At 45.5% G+C, this 14,459-nt stretch overlaps 1 protein-coding gene across 1 annotated transcript in view; it reads left to right on the top strand.

Moving 5' to 3' along the window:
* LOC125338778 (CGRP receptor component) overlaps positions 1-14,085 on the top strand; it is a 28,878-nt gene extending 14,793 nt beyond the window's left edge. Inside the window, exons 4-6 of the mRNA XM_048329778.1 lie at positions 2,038-2,132; positions 7,670-7,727; positions 13,805-14,085. Of these exons, the coding sequence (XP_048185735.1) occupies positions 2,038-2,132; positions 7,670-7,727; positions 13,805-13,954 (303 nt within the window). The 3' untranslated portion in view covers positions 13,955-14,085. The remainder of the gene's footprint in view (positions 1-2,037; positions 2,133-7,669; positions 7,728-13,804) is intronic.
* The last annotated feature ends 374 nt before the right edge of the window (positions 14,086-14,459 follow it).

The following is a 14,459-nucleotide window of genomic DNA, read 5'->3' as shown; positions in this document are numbered from 1 at the left end:
AAAGGTGTTTGGCCAGCTGCCAGGATCAGTAAACTTCAAAGCTAGGAGTAATATGTAAAACTTCTCTCACAGTGAACACTTGAAGTTTGGGAATTCCTACTTAGAACCACTGTCAGCTTCTGTATTTCCCTGGAAGGACCAACAGAACTCATCAAACCTCTTATGTTGACAGCTATAGTATGTTATAGGGAAATGGCCAACAGAAGAAGAAATAGTTTAGGAAACATTGCAGGATCATCCTCCTCCCTCCCAGCCAAGACATCTAAAACTACAGATAGGATTAGCCTCTACTGTCTGTCAGATAGCTAAACCTATCTATTGTAATTGGGGCCTGGGCAACTATATGCCTATTAGACAGAGCATTCCAAGGGCTCAGGGATCATCCCCAGAAGCCTGGGGCAAGGATGAAAACTTTGAGGAAAGCTAAATTATTTTTTTGTCAGTCCTAGGCCTTGAACTCAGGGCTTAGGCACTGCCCTTGCCGGGCTAGATTTACCTCCCCTGGTGTGGGGATGCTAAGCTTACTCCCTTATCAGTGCTCCCCTTTTCACCCTCTCCCCTGGGCACCCGACCCGCGGGCGGCCAAGGTGGAGCAAAGGGACACGGGCAAGCCTAAAGTGCACGCAGCCGAACGAGATCCCCTTTTCCTCCCTCCTTACCCACCAAGGAAGCCAGGCGCAGACGGATCTCAGAGACGCTTTGGAGAGCAATCCGGTTTATTCTGGAGGGGCTCACAGTAATATAGTAGTGATGACGAGGATTGAGCATGAGCTGGCGATAAGCTGGCGAGCTTGTCCATCCCAGAGCTGCTCCCAAGGACCTCCCTCATGGGCTAATGTCACTTCCCATAGTACCACCCTCTGGGTAAAGCCTGCGAAAAGGGAGCACATGTACTCGCTGGCGCAAGGTGGGGGATGGTCTCAAAGCTATCCCTTCTGGTTCGGACCCAGAAGGAGATAGGTGTGGCTCACTTCCACACTGCCCCACGGCTGGGGGAAGGGCGGTGTCTCGGTAGTGCTCTCATCACCCTTCCCCCACTTAAGGCCAAGATGAATCCCCAACACTGCCCTGAGCTTTTTTTTTTAAGTCTTTTTTTTTTTTTTTGGCCAGTCCTGGGCCTTGGACTCAGGGCCTGAGCACTGTCCCTGGCTTCTTCCCGCTCAAGGCTAGCACTCTGCCACTTGAGCCACAGCGCCGCTTCTGGCCGTTTTCTGTATATGTGGTGCTGGGGAATCGAACCTAGGGCCTCGTGTATCCGAGGCAGGCACTCTTGCCACTAGGCTATATCCCCAGCCCGCCCTGAGCTTTTTTGCTCTACTACTTTGAGCCAAAGCCCCACTTTTGGTTTTCTGGTGGTTAATTGGATGTTAGAATCTCACAGACTTTCCTGCCCTGGCTGGCTTTGAACCATGATCCTCAGATTTCAGCCTCCTGAGTAGCTAGGATTACAGGTGTGAGCCACTGGTGCCGAGCAAAGGAAACTTATATTTCTTTATATACTTATATTTCTTTTTCCTAATACTGGGAACTTAGGTCCTGGAGCTCTCATTTGGCTTTTGTTTGCATTTTTTTCTTAACAGTTTGTACTCTTCCAGTACAGTCATGCTTCTGCTTCTGATTTGCTTTATACTGTGATCTTTAGATCGTAGCCTGAGTAGCTAAGATTATAGGCATGAACTATTTGTGCTTGGCTTCTCTTCCTTTTCCTCTTTAGTGCTGGTGCCAGGGCTGAACTTTTGGCCTTGAGCTCTGATTCAGCTTTTTTGCTCATAGTTGGCATTTTACCACTTGAACTGTCCTGCAGTTTGACTTTTTGTTGGTTAATAGGAAACAAGTGAGTCTTCTGGAATTTTCTGCCTAGATGGCTTCGAACTACAATTCTCCAGGTCTCAGCCTTCTAGATAGCTTGGAATATAGGCATGAGCCACTGGCTTAGAAGTTTCTTAAAATTTCCTAACACTAAATTGTAACCATTGTTTTCCCTTTTTCTTATTTAGATTTCTTCATCTTATGCTTGCTTTTTTCATTTTTTTATAGACATTAAAATACATATCCAAAACACCATGCAGACACCAGAGTCCTGAGATTGTCAGAGAATTTCTCACAGCAATGAAAAGCCACAAATTGACCAAGTAAGTAAAGGTTATCCTAAGTGAGAAGAGTAAAATAGTGAGAAGCTATCCTCAGCCACTGTATTTATATTTAGTTGAGCTTTGGGTTTTGGGGTTTTTTTTTTTGCCAGTTCTGGGGCTTGAACTCAGGGCCTGAGCACTGTCCCTGGCTTCTTTTTGCTCAAGGCTAGTACTCTACCACCTGAGTTACAGTGCCACTTCTGGCTTTTTCTATATATGTGGTGCTGAGGAATCGAACCCAGGGCTTCAGGTATGCGAGGCAAGTACTCTACCACTACACCACATTCCCAGCCCCTGTAGCTAATATGGATAACGCCAAGATCTGGATCTGATTTTCCATTTCCCTTGTGAATTGAGTTGTATTTTCCAGGTTGAAGTAGTTTTAAATTGTATCCTGTGCATTTTGAGTATTACTCAAATAGTTTTTAAACACTTGTGTTTTGCTGAAAGTCTGGGCAACATTGCTGAGTTGTGTTGGTTTCATTTTTTCATATAGAATGTGATCATGTGATCAACCTAGTTATGTTTAGACCTCAAGTAAATCTTTCCGTCGGAGAAATTTCAATGCTTGTCTAGACCTTTGCCCTGCACATTAGTTTGTTGGTTTGTTTTTTAGTGTGAGACTGGAGTGTTGGTTTAACAGGCTTACTTGCAGGGTGTTTACTGTACTGATGTGGGGCAGGGAGAGAAAGTGGGTTTCCTTCCTGACCTCACCTGCTACTGTTGCTTCATCTATGAGCAGGCCTTGCATTGTGAGCTTCACTTCAAGTTCCAGATCCTAGGGGCTCCCCTTCCTCAGCCAGGGAAACAACCCTGAGAATTCACATCTATCTAGCTGGGAACATTTCCTCCAACCCACCTGCTTTTGCTTTTCGGAATGCTTTGATTATTGCTTTTGTAATTTCTTGAGATATTGTTAGTAGGCTTGTTTCATGTTGTGTAGTTGCAGTAGTTGATGTTTAAGTCGCTTCGCATTGATTTATCTGGGCTCATATTTCACTTCCAAATCCCTACATCTTTTCTGCTATAAATAGGGACCTGGCTACCATTCAAAAAACCCACAAATAGGAATACCTTGCAAGCTGATTTGTGATTGGTTGTAATCTACATGATGTTCAAGGATGACAATGATGACTAATGATGATAATTTGGTGCCTGGGGTTTGAACTCCGGCCTCAAAACTGTCTGAGCTTCTTTTCCTCGAGGTTTTTTTTGGTGACTAATTGGAGATAAAAGTCTCATGGACTTTCCAGCCCAGGCTGGCTTTGAACCATGATCCTCAGATCTCAGCCTCCTGAGTAGCTAGGATACAGGAGTGAGCCTCCAAAGCACTTGGCCCTCAAGGATTAATTAACTTCCTTTTTCCATATGTGATCCCAAAGTTGAGGACTCACAAAATCCTTTGTGTCTAATATGTGTGTGTTGGTTTGGGGGCTTGAACCCAGGGCCTGAGTGCCCTGTCCCTGAGCTTATTTTGCTTAAGGCTAGCATTCTACCCCCTGAGACACAGCTTGACTTCTGGCTTTTCGGTAATTAATTGGAGATAAGACTCTCATGGACTTTCTTCAGGGCTGGCTTTGAACCACAGTCTTCAGATTTCAGCCTCTGCGGTAGCTGGATTACAGGTATGGGTTACTGTTGCCTGGCCCTTTTTGATCTTGTAATCTGTGCCTTTTAGTTGGTTCTATGACTGTCCAAGCAGAAGCCAGTAGAGGGCGCAAGCAGGCTTCTTTCACTGGGGCTGTTCCTCTCTCTCCTGGCCTGGTGGACAAACTCTTTGGCTACTTGCCCTGCATGGCCCTGCTTGTGCTGGCTTGAGCAGTTTAAGACAGGAAACTGCTTTGTCTAAATATCCCCAGTGGCTAAGTGTTATTATGAAGGTGATGTACAGATGGGTTACAGTTACATAAGTCAGTTAAAGAGTACATTTCTTTTTGGATAATGTCACCCCTTCCCTGGCTCACTCCTACAAGAATCTTTAGAGTGGACTTGGACCACTTTTTGTTTGACTTCATGGCCCTACTCGGCAAAACTTTAGGTTGGAGCTCAACTCTGGCCCCACTTAAATTCTTCATGTGTTTATTCTCCTGCCACCCAAAGATTTTTGGTTCTTTAATCATTTTAGTTGTTGCTTGAAACATTAAGTTCTCAGTGCTTGGTGCCATCATGACACACATCCATGTCTTCTAAGAATAGAGGGGGAGGCCTTGCCCTATAGCCCAGCTTAGGTTTATAAATGGCCTTGAGTCCCTACAAACTCTTCTGTGAGGGCTGGGAATATGGCCTAGTGGTAGAGTGCTTGCCTCATACACATAGAGCCTAGGTTCAGTTCCTCAGCACCACATATATAGAAAAAGCCAGAATTGGCTCAAGTGGTAGAGTCCTAGCCTGAGCAAACAAAAAGAAGCCAGGAACAGTGCTCAGGCCCTGAGTTCAAGCCCTAGGACTGTCAAAAAACAAAACAAAACTCTTCTGTGCACAAGTTACTCCTAAGGTTTCACAGTGTATTTTTTATTTTGTTTTGGTTTTTGCCAGTCCTGGGGCTTGAACTCAGGGCCTGAGCACTGTCCCTGGCTTCTTTTTGCTCAAGGCTAGTACTCTACCACTTGAGCTACAGCACCACTTCCAGCTTTTTCTATATATGTGGTGCTGAGGAATCGAACCCAGGGCTTCCTGTGTATACGAAGTGAGCACTTTACCACTAGGGCATATTCCCAGCCCTTGACAGTGAATTAAAAAAAAAAAAAAAACTTTTAATATGGTACTGAGGAATTGAACCCAGAGCCTCATGCATGCTAAGCAAGCACTCTTATTACTAAACCACATTCCCAGCCCTATTTATTTTACTTAATTAATTTATTGGTGTTGATCACCTGGGGCTTGAACTCAGGGCCTGGGTGCTGTCCCTGAACTTTTATTTTGCTTAAGGCTAGCAAACTACCGGTTGAGCCACAGCTCTACTCCCTTCCTTCCTTCCTTCCTTCCTTCCTTCCTTCCTTCCTTCCTTCCTTCCTTCCTTCCTTCCTTCCTCCCTCCCTCCCTCCCTCCCTCCCTCCCTCCCTCCCTCCCCCCCTCCCCCCTCCCCCCTCCCTCCCTCCCTCCCTCCTTCCTTCCTTCCCTTTTTTGTGGTAGTTAATTGGAGATGAGTCCATGGACTTTCCTGCCTGTTTCTTTCTTTTCTGTGGTAATTAATTGGAGATAAGAATCCATGGACTTTCCTGCTTGAGCTGGCTTGGAACAGCAATCTTTACATCTCAGCCTCCTAAGTAGCTGGATTAGGCTTCTTAGACTTACATATCTCAGGGACCAGATTTCCGTATTGTCTTGTTTATCCCATCTGTTTTCAGAGCATAGAATCCTGCCTCATGTCTCTCCACAGTTCTCCAACTTGTTTCTCCTGTGCCCTTCTGGCAGTTGAAGTTTCATTGTCTGAGTTCAGATTACTTTGATATCATGCCATCTGGGATTTGAACTCAAAGCCTTTTCACCTTGCTAGGCAAGTACTCTATCACTTGTACCTTCTATCTTCAATTTAGTAGCTGGGATTACAGACATTCTCCTCTGCCCCGTTTGACTTTGAATCAGGCTCTTTAGAGAGTGCCTGTGGATGTTTCTGTTGCTAAGAGACCTTCTGTGGTGACCATAAAAACATTTCCATTGGTAAAAGGATCACAGTTTGATGAACTGAATTCCATTATTTTGCCTGACTTGGGGTGGCATTACTCATTTATTCCACTGTATCTTTGCTCTGTTCTTTTCTCATTCTTCATTCATATTAGTGGTGGTGGTGGTAGTTAAAAAAGCAAAGCAAGGTGTTGGGAATATGGCCTAGTGGTAGAGTGCTTGCCTTGCATACATGAAGCCCTGGGTTCGATTCCTCAGTACCACATATATAGAAAAAAGCCAGAAGTGGCGCTGTGGCTCAAATGGTAGACTTGAGCAGAAAGAAGCCAGGGACAGTGTTCAGGCCCTGAGTTTAAACTTCAGAACTGGCCCCCCCCAAAAAAGCAAAGCAAAACCCAAAAGTAATCATGTTATTTATAGTGAGGGCTCTGACTGTTCATTACAGGTAGGTCTGCAAAATCCCTGCTAAAATGTTCTGTGCCTTACCAGTTTCTCTGCAGCTTAGGCTCATATTCTTCACACACATGCATGTGACTATATATATATATTTATGTATGTTTATAACTTAGATCTAACTTCCACATTTGAAAGAAAACATGCATCCTGTGTCTCTCTGAGCCTGACTTACTTTAATTAACATAATTTTTCCAGGTCCATCCATTTCTCTGCAAATGACATAATATTATTCTTTCTGATGGTTGAGTAAACTTCCATTGTATATGTACACCACATTTTCTTCTTTTGTCCATTGTAGGGCACCTGAGCTATTTCTGTACCTTTTCTGGCTTTTTCTGTATACGTTGTGCTGAGGAATCAAACCCAGGGCTTTATGAATGCTAATCAAGCACTCTACCACTAGGCCACATTCCCAGCCCCCTCATTTTCCTTTTATCTTTTTATTTTTTCCATTTCTGGGGCTTGAACTCTAGGCCTGGGTACTGTCCTTGACTCCTTTGGCTCAGGGCTAGAGCTCTACTACTTGAGCCACAGTGCCACTTCGGGCTTTTTTTGAGTGATTTTTTGGAGACAAGAGTCTCATGGACTTTCTTGCCCTGGCTGGCTTTAAACCGTGATCCTCAGATCTTAGCCTCCTAAGTAGCTAGGATTATAGGCGTGAGCCACTGGCACCCATCTCCTTTTATCTTGCATCTGTTCATTCCTAACTCCTTTTGCTTCTGACTTCCCTTCTTTGGCATTAATTTTTGGTTTTGAACTATGATCATCAGGTCTCAGCCTCCTGAGTAGATAGGATTGCAGGCATGAACCACTGTCTCCTTGTTATCAGTTAGGGCTTTTATTTATTTATTTAGTTGGTCATGGTGCTTGAACTCAGGGCCTGGGCACTGACCCTGAGCTTTTGAGCTCAAAGCTGTATCACTTTAAACCACAGTGCCACTTCTAGCTTTCTAGTGGTTATTTGGAAATAAGAGTCTCACAGAGTTTCCTGCCCGGGGTGGCTTTTGAACCTCAATCTTCAGATCTCAGCTTCCTGAGTGGCTAGGATTATAGCTGTGAGCCACTGCTGCCCAACTCAATTATGGTTTTTAGAGCTACACTTTTGTTGTCCCACCCTTTTTTCAATTTTTTGAGAGTCTCCATGTAGCTTATGATGTAGCCCGGGCTGGCCTCAAAGTTATGATTTTCTTACCTTAGCCTCCTAAGTGCTAAGATAATAGGCATTGCCCCCACACCCAGGTCATTACTTGCTAAGCATGATGCCTTACAACCCTTGTGACTCTGCTGTGTGTCTGTGTTACTAGGTGAGGCCCATTCTCACTCTGCTTTTACAGTTGGAAACTGAGGGTGTGCTGCTGTGGTTCTCCTACTCTTTATCTAACAGTATTTTTCTAACAGCTTGGTCAAGACCCAAGTCTTGGAGGGGTTTTACATGTTTTGTACTTTTCTTTTGACAGAGCAGAAAAGCTTCAGCTGGTGAATCACAGGCCTGTGACTGCTGTTGAAATCCAGCTGGTGAGTTGGGGGGAACGCTTTGTGTGAGGGGCTGTATTCAGGAGCTGACATGTAGAAAGGCTGAGATTGCCTAGACTCCCCATTTTACAAGTGCCAGGAGACCTCACAACCGCTGTAGAAGACTGGAGGGAATATAACTTCTCCATGGACTTCAGTGGCCTTGTCTTCTCCGATGTCCTTGGCCATTCTGGCCCTAGTGTCCATAGAGGTTGTTGCCAACCAGATGTTGCTGAAAACATCAAGCTCAGCATGTTGCCAGTGGGATTTATGTCCTCCATTCCCACCCTTCAGCTCCACTCTTTCCTTCTTAGTTAATAGAGCATATGTGCACATTCTCATATGTTCTCTTCCTTTCACCCTCCTGACCTAGTCTTCCAGGCCAGAACCCAGGAATCATCCTCTCCCTTTTACCTCACATTAGTTCATCCCTAAGTCCTGTTGCTTCTAACTACTCTTACTCTTTCTTCTTTTCCCTATTGCATGGCATTCATTTCTGCCATTTCCCAACCCTCCCCTGAAGTTGTCTTTCCAGTCTCTCTGCCTCCAGCATGGCTGCCTTGTGTTCATCTTCTCCACCACTATTGAAGATCACTTTCTAACCACAAGTGTGTTCTTGTTTCTCTGCATAAAGGCTTTCAGTGGAGCATCAGCATTTGTAAAACATATTGCAAACATATGTTTCAGAACTGGGGAAAGCAAGCAGCAAGCTGGAGGCTTTAGGAGGGTTAAGGAGAGTGAGGATGAGGGCTAGTGGTACAGAATGAGAGGCTGCCATGATGGACACTGGCAGTTTCCTTCTATTAGGCAGGGCTATCAGCAATCTGCAGCTATTTAAACAGATTATATAATCCTGAGTAAGAGGGAGAAGGAGAGAGAAGGGGAAAGGAAAGGGAGAGGAGGAAGGAGGAAGGGCTGGAGGCATGGCTCAGCTGTAGAGTGCCTGCCCACCAAGCAGGAGGTTCTGAGTTTAAACCCTAGTATTGCAGAAGGGGAAGAGGAGGAAAAGAAAATTTAAGCAATGTTCAGTTCTTTGTTGAATTTCCATCAGAAAAGTATGGAAGAAAATATTCTAGAAGGGCTGGGGATATGGCCTAGTGGCAAGAGAGCTTGCCTTGTATACATGAGGCCCTGGGTTCGATTCCCCAGCACCACATATACAGAAAATGGCCAGAAGTGGCGCTGTGGCTCAAGTGGCAGAGTGCTAGCCTTGAGCAAAAGGAAGCCAGGGACAGTGCTCAGGCCCTGAGTCCAAGGCCCAGGACTGGCCAAAAAAAGGAAAAGAAAAGAAAAAAAATATTCTAGAAAATGTAGAAAGGATAGAGGGTTGTATTTAATTTTTGACTCAAACCTTCATTATTCTCCTAGAGTTGATTGTCCTTCAAATTTTCTCCAAATTAAATTAGAAAATTCCTTCCATACAGTGTATCTTTCTGGGAGAACTGGCCTTTGGGCTAAATAGAGCTTCCTTTTGTATATCCTCATTACTATAATGCTTTAGACTTAGAGACCCCGGCTCACAGGAGAGAAAAGACAAACAAAACAGCAAGAAATTAATCTCTGGCCCTCTGGGTGAAAGATCACATGTCTTGTCTCCTCTAGCTTTAATCAGTAACATGTGTTACTTGTGGCTGAGCCACAGGCAAAAGAGGCATGGGGAGGATTAGATGATTTTATCCCTAAGCCTGTAGAAAGCTCTACCATTGCTTGGTACCTGCTATTAAGAGTATGAAGTATGTGTCAGTATGTCCAGGGAGCTTTGTCTGCGTCACTTTGAATACCCTCACCAGAGTATTGGAAGGGGACAGGTATTCTGTCCATTTTAGCTAGAGGACTATGTGGTGGCTGCCTGGGGTCTGGTTCCTTCTTTCAAGCCATAAACTTGGCATGGTATGTTAGTCCAAGGTCCCAGAGGGACTGAACAGAGAATGTGAACAGGGATTCATTAGAAGAATGGGCCTGTGGAGGCTGAGAAGTTCACAGTAGGCCAGCTATAAGCTGAAGATCCTGGGATACCAATAGAATGGCTCAATCCACCAAAAGCAAAATTCTCAGAATGAAAAAAATTGGTGGTTTGATTCAGGCTAAGGCCAGATGCCTGCCTGCATTTTTTGAGTTCAGAGGCCTAGAGTTCTGATGACCAAGGTCCTGACCAGAGTGCCCTTGTTCCGGGACAAGAGCAGAAGGTGAGAGAGGTCCATCTTGGCCCTTGCCACTAAGATGTTATCAACATAGCACAGATTTTCCCCTTCAGGCCTTCCACCAAACTAACTCACACACCAGGCTCTTTAGCCCCACCTAAAAGCTATGTTTGACTAATTCTCTGGATATTCTTTAGTTTAGCTCCTGAACTCTACCATGACAACTAAGGTCTGTGTGGCCTTTCCTCAGTGCTTCTCTTCTTTCCACAGAGTACATAATGTGAAGATTTTTTTTTTTTTTTTTGCCAGTCCTGGGGCTTGGACTCAAAGCCTGAGCACTGTCCCTGGTTTCTTTTTGGTCAAGGCTAGCACTCTGCCACTTGAGCCACAGCCCCACTTCTGGCCATTTTCTATATATGTGGTGCTGAGGAATCGAACCCAGGGCTTCATGTATACGAGGCAAGCACTCTTGCCACTAGGCCATACTCCCAGCCCGTGAAGATTTTTTTTTTTTTTTTTTTTTTGGCCAGTCCTGGGCCTTGGACTCAGGGCCTGAGCACTGTCCCTGGCTTCTTCCCGCTCAAGGCTAGCACTCTGCCACTTGAGCCACAGCGCCGCTTCTGGCCGTTTTCTGTATATGTGGTGCTGGGGAATCGAACCTAGGGCCTCGTGTATCCGAGGCAGGCACTCTTGCCACTAGGCTATATCCCCAGCCCCCACCATGAAGATTTTTTTGTGTGTTGGTCCTGGGGCTTGAACTCAGTCAGGGTCTAGGTGCTGTCCCCAAGCTTTTTTCCTCAAGGTTAATGCCCTTCTACTTGAGCCACAGCTCTATTATTGGGCTTTTTGGTGGTTAATTGGAGATAAGTCTCATGGACTTCCCTGCCTGGGTTGGCTTTGAACTGCAATCCTGATTATAGTGCCTGGCCTTGGGCCATTATTTATTTAGCCAGTCCTTCGGCTTGAACTCAGGGCCTGAGCACTGTCCCTGGCTTCTTTTTGCTCAAGGCTAGCACTCTACCACTTGGGCCACAGTGCCACTTCTGGCCTTTTCTGTTTATATGGTACTGAGGAACCGAACCCCCCAGGGCTTCACATGTACAGGGCAAGCACTCTACCACTAGGCCATATTCCCAGCTCCTAATTGCTGTTTTAAATACAGTGTACAGAAAGGTTACAGTTATATAAGTTAGATGGTGAGTACATTTCCTTTTGGATAATGTCACCCCTCTTGGGCCATTTTACAGCCAAAATTTTCCCACCCTAGGATTTGGAAACAAAGATAATAAACCACTTTCAAGGGCTTGTAGCCCAGAGAAGGGTAGAAATGAGTGTGATGTAGAGTGGAAAGAACAGAGGAACTCCCCTGTATCAACCTTGCAGTCATGTGTTCTGCGGAGTGGCTAACGTAGGCCATCACCCCATGTTGTCAGTGTCCAGCCTCTTTAAACCAGCCATGGTTGTTGTGACTTCTGGTGTCTGCCAATGACTGAGAGTGTCTGTGAGCAAATGAGGCTGGCTGTGTGACTCCAGCATGCCTACTGTGTTCTTTTGGGGCCTCTGGTCTGAGTCAGGTCAAGTCCTGGAACTCACTGTTCCATATTCTCACTTTCATTTGACCTTAGAGGAAGTTCACATTTAGAGAGGTTTTGTGGACTGTTCTGGGACAGATAGTTCAAAGTTACTACTCTTGCTCCATTTAGGTCAAGTATCCCATATCTGTGATGCTTGGGACCAGAAATGTTTGGTTTTTCTAGGTTGTGTGTGTGTGTGTGTGTGTGTGTGTGTGTGTGTGTGTGTGTGTGTGTTTGCAATATACCTACCTGGTGAGGTACATGGGGAATAGGAGTCAAGATTCAATACAGAATTAATTCACAGAGGTTTCATATGTACCTAACACATAGGCGTTGTATAATTTTATATATAAGTTTTGGTATATTTGCATTTTTACTGCAGCTGGTCATGGGAGGCCAATTGTGGAATTTTCCACTGAAGTTTTCCTTAGATTACTGTAATTAGTGTAATTGTCTTGACATAGGTTTTAGGCTCTGACTTTAGTACCTCCTCACTGCCTTGTTGGCAGTGATTTCTGGAATGCCCCTCAAAAGCTACAGAGCACTGCACAGATACACTGTTGGAAAAATTTATTTATCATATGCTTGGAGATGTCCTTTTCTCATTTCCCTCCTTTGTTCTTTGTGGATACTCTGTTAGATTACTGCTTTGGAGGGGGACAGTACTGTGGTTTGATCTTAGCCTCAGGCTTATTGGGCAGATACTCTACTGCTCCAGCCCTTTTTTTTTTTTTTTTTTTTTTTAATTTTTTGCCAGTCCTGAGGCTTGATCTTAGGGCCTGCGCACTGTCCCTGGCTGCTTTTTCTCAAGGTTAGCACTCTACCACTTGAGCCACAGAGTGCCACTTCTGGCTTTTTCTGTGTATGTGGTACTGAGGAATTGAACCTAGGGCTTCATGTATGCAAGGCAAGTACTTTACCACTAGGCCACATTCCCATACCCTCCAGCCCTTTTTTATACTGGTTATTCCCCCCTCCTCCCTTGAACTCCACTGGCACTGTCCCTAAGCTTTTGCTCAAGGCTAGCCCTCTACCACTTCAGCTATAGCAGTACCACTTCTGGCCTTTTCTGTGATTGGCAATGAGTCTCTTGGACTTTCCTGTTTATAGTGTCTTTGAGCCTCAATCCTCAGATCTCAGCCTCCTGAGTAGCTAAGATTACAGGCATGTGCCACTAGCATTCGGCTTTACACACTAGTTATTTCTGAGGTAAGGTCTCAGTTCTTGCCCAGGTAGGAACTGGATTGAAATCTGCCTATTTTAGGCTTTCTGTTGTAGCCAGGGTAGCTGTTGAGATAGAGTCATTCAAAGTTTTCCTGACTGGGTTAACCACAAACCTTTCTTTTTTTTTTTTTTTTTTTTCACACCGCCACCCCCCTACCCCCAGTCATCGGGCTTGAACTCAGGGCCTGGGCACTGTCCCTGAGCTTATTTATTTATTTATTTATTTTTCTCAAGGCTAGCACTCTACCACTTGAGTCACAGTGCCACTTCTGCCTTTTTCTATTTATGTGGTACTGAGGAATCAAACCCAAGGCTTCACTCATGCATGCTAGGCAGGCCTTCCCCCACTAAGCCACATTCCCTGCCCAACCACAAATCTTTTTTTTTTCTTTTTTCTTTCTTTTTCTTTGCCAGTCCTGAGGCTTGAACTCAGGGCCTGGGTACTATCCCTGAGCTTCTTTTGTTCAAGGCTAGCACTCGATCACTTGAGCCACAGAGCCACTTCTGGATTTTTTTTTTCTGTTTATGTAGTACTGAGAAATGGAATCCAGGGGTTTCATGCATGCTAGGCAAGCATTCTTACCATTATGCCATATTCCCAGGCCCCCAAATCATTTTTTTTTTTTTTTTGGCCCGTCCTGGAGCTTGGACTCAGGGCCTGAGCACTGTCCCTGGCTTCTTTTTGCTCAAGGCTAGCACTCTGCCACTTGAGCCATGGGGCCCCTTCTGGCCATTTTCTATATATGTGGTGCTGGGGAATCTAACCTAGGGCTTCATGTATACGAGGCAAGTACTCTGGCCACTAGGCCATATTCCCAGCCCTGAACCCCAAATCTTACTGATCCACCCAATTTCAGCCTATCATGCAGCTGGGATGCCAGGCACATCCTTTTTCTTTAAGAGAAATAGTATCCTGCAACTCAGATTTTTCATTGATCTGTTTTGAGTGTTCACTTTGGCTTAGCCTGGGGTTTGAGCTGGCTTCATCCTGCTGTGGAGCCTAGATGAGGACATGGGCATCAGGTGTGGCTCAGGATTGGGTGTTATTCTGTGCCATGAGGCAGGAGTCACAGAGTGGGACAGAGTGGGTTGGGGCTGGGGCTGGAAGCTCACTGACCCCAGGGGTCTTGTTCCTGTGCAGATGGTGGAAGAGAGTGAAGAGAGGCTCACAGAGGAACAGGTTGAGGCCCTTCTCCTCACGGTTACCAGCATCTTGCCTGCAGGGCCTGAGGCTGAGGAAAAGAAAACCTCCAGCAACGAGAAGGCAATGGAGGAGGAGGACCCAGCCTAGAAGAGCACATGCAGCTGGCCCAGGACTGTGATGGAGTTAGGGCCCAGCAGCCATTTCCTGGACACTGATGGAGTTGTTTATTTGATTTTACCCTGATTTCATGGTAGGTTGGGAAGAAATCACAAAAATAAGCTGAAAAGAAGTATCGATGCCTCCGGGAAAAGAAACACAAAACAGGCCAAGAATGAAAGGGGAGGGTGATGACTGGGTCCTCCATTGTAGAGATTTTTTTTTTTTTTTGCCAGTTCTGGGGCTTGGACCCGGGGCATGAGCACTGTCCCTGGCTTCTTTTTGCTTAAGGCTAGCACTCTACCACTTGAGCCACACCACCATTTCTTGTTGGGATCCATCTTTCCCCTTGATGGAAGGGGCTTGATGCACCTCCCCCAGCCCTGGGGAATGCGGCCCTTCTACCCCCTCTGGATTGGAATCCAGAGGAACCGGTTGGGCAAACAGCCCCCCAACCCTCTAGCCAGCCTGGCGCCGCCCTGGTTTGGCGTGCTCG

Source organism: Perognathus longimembris, chromosome 1 (assembly GCF_023159225.1).
Source record: "Perognathus longimembris pacificus isolate PPM17 chromosome 1, ASM2315922v1, whole genome shotgun sequence".
Lineage (NCBI taxonomy): Eukaryota > Metazoa > Chordata > Mammalia > Rodentia > Heteromyidae > Perognathus > Perognathus longimembris.
The sequence above is the reverse complement of the archived record's forward strand: the minus strand, read 5'-3'. Positions and strand labels throughout refer to the sequence as shown.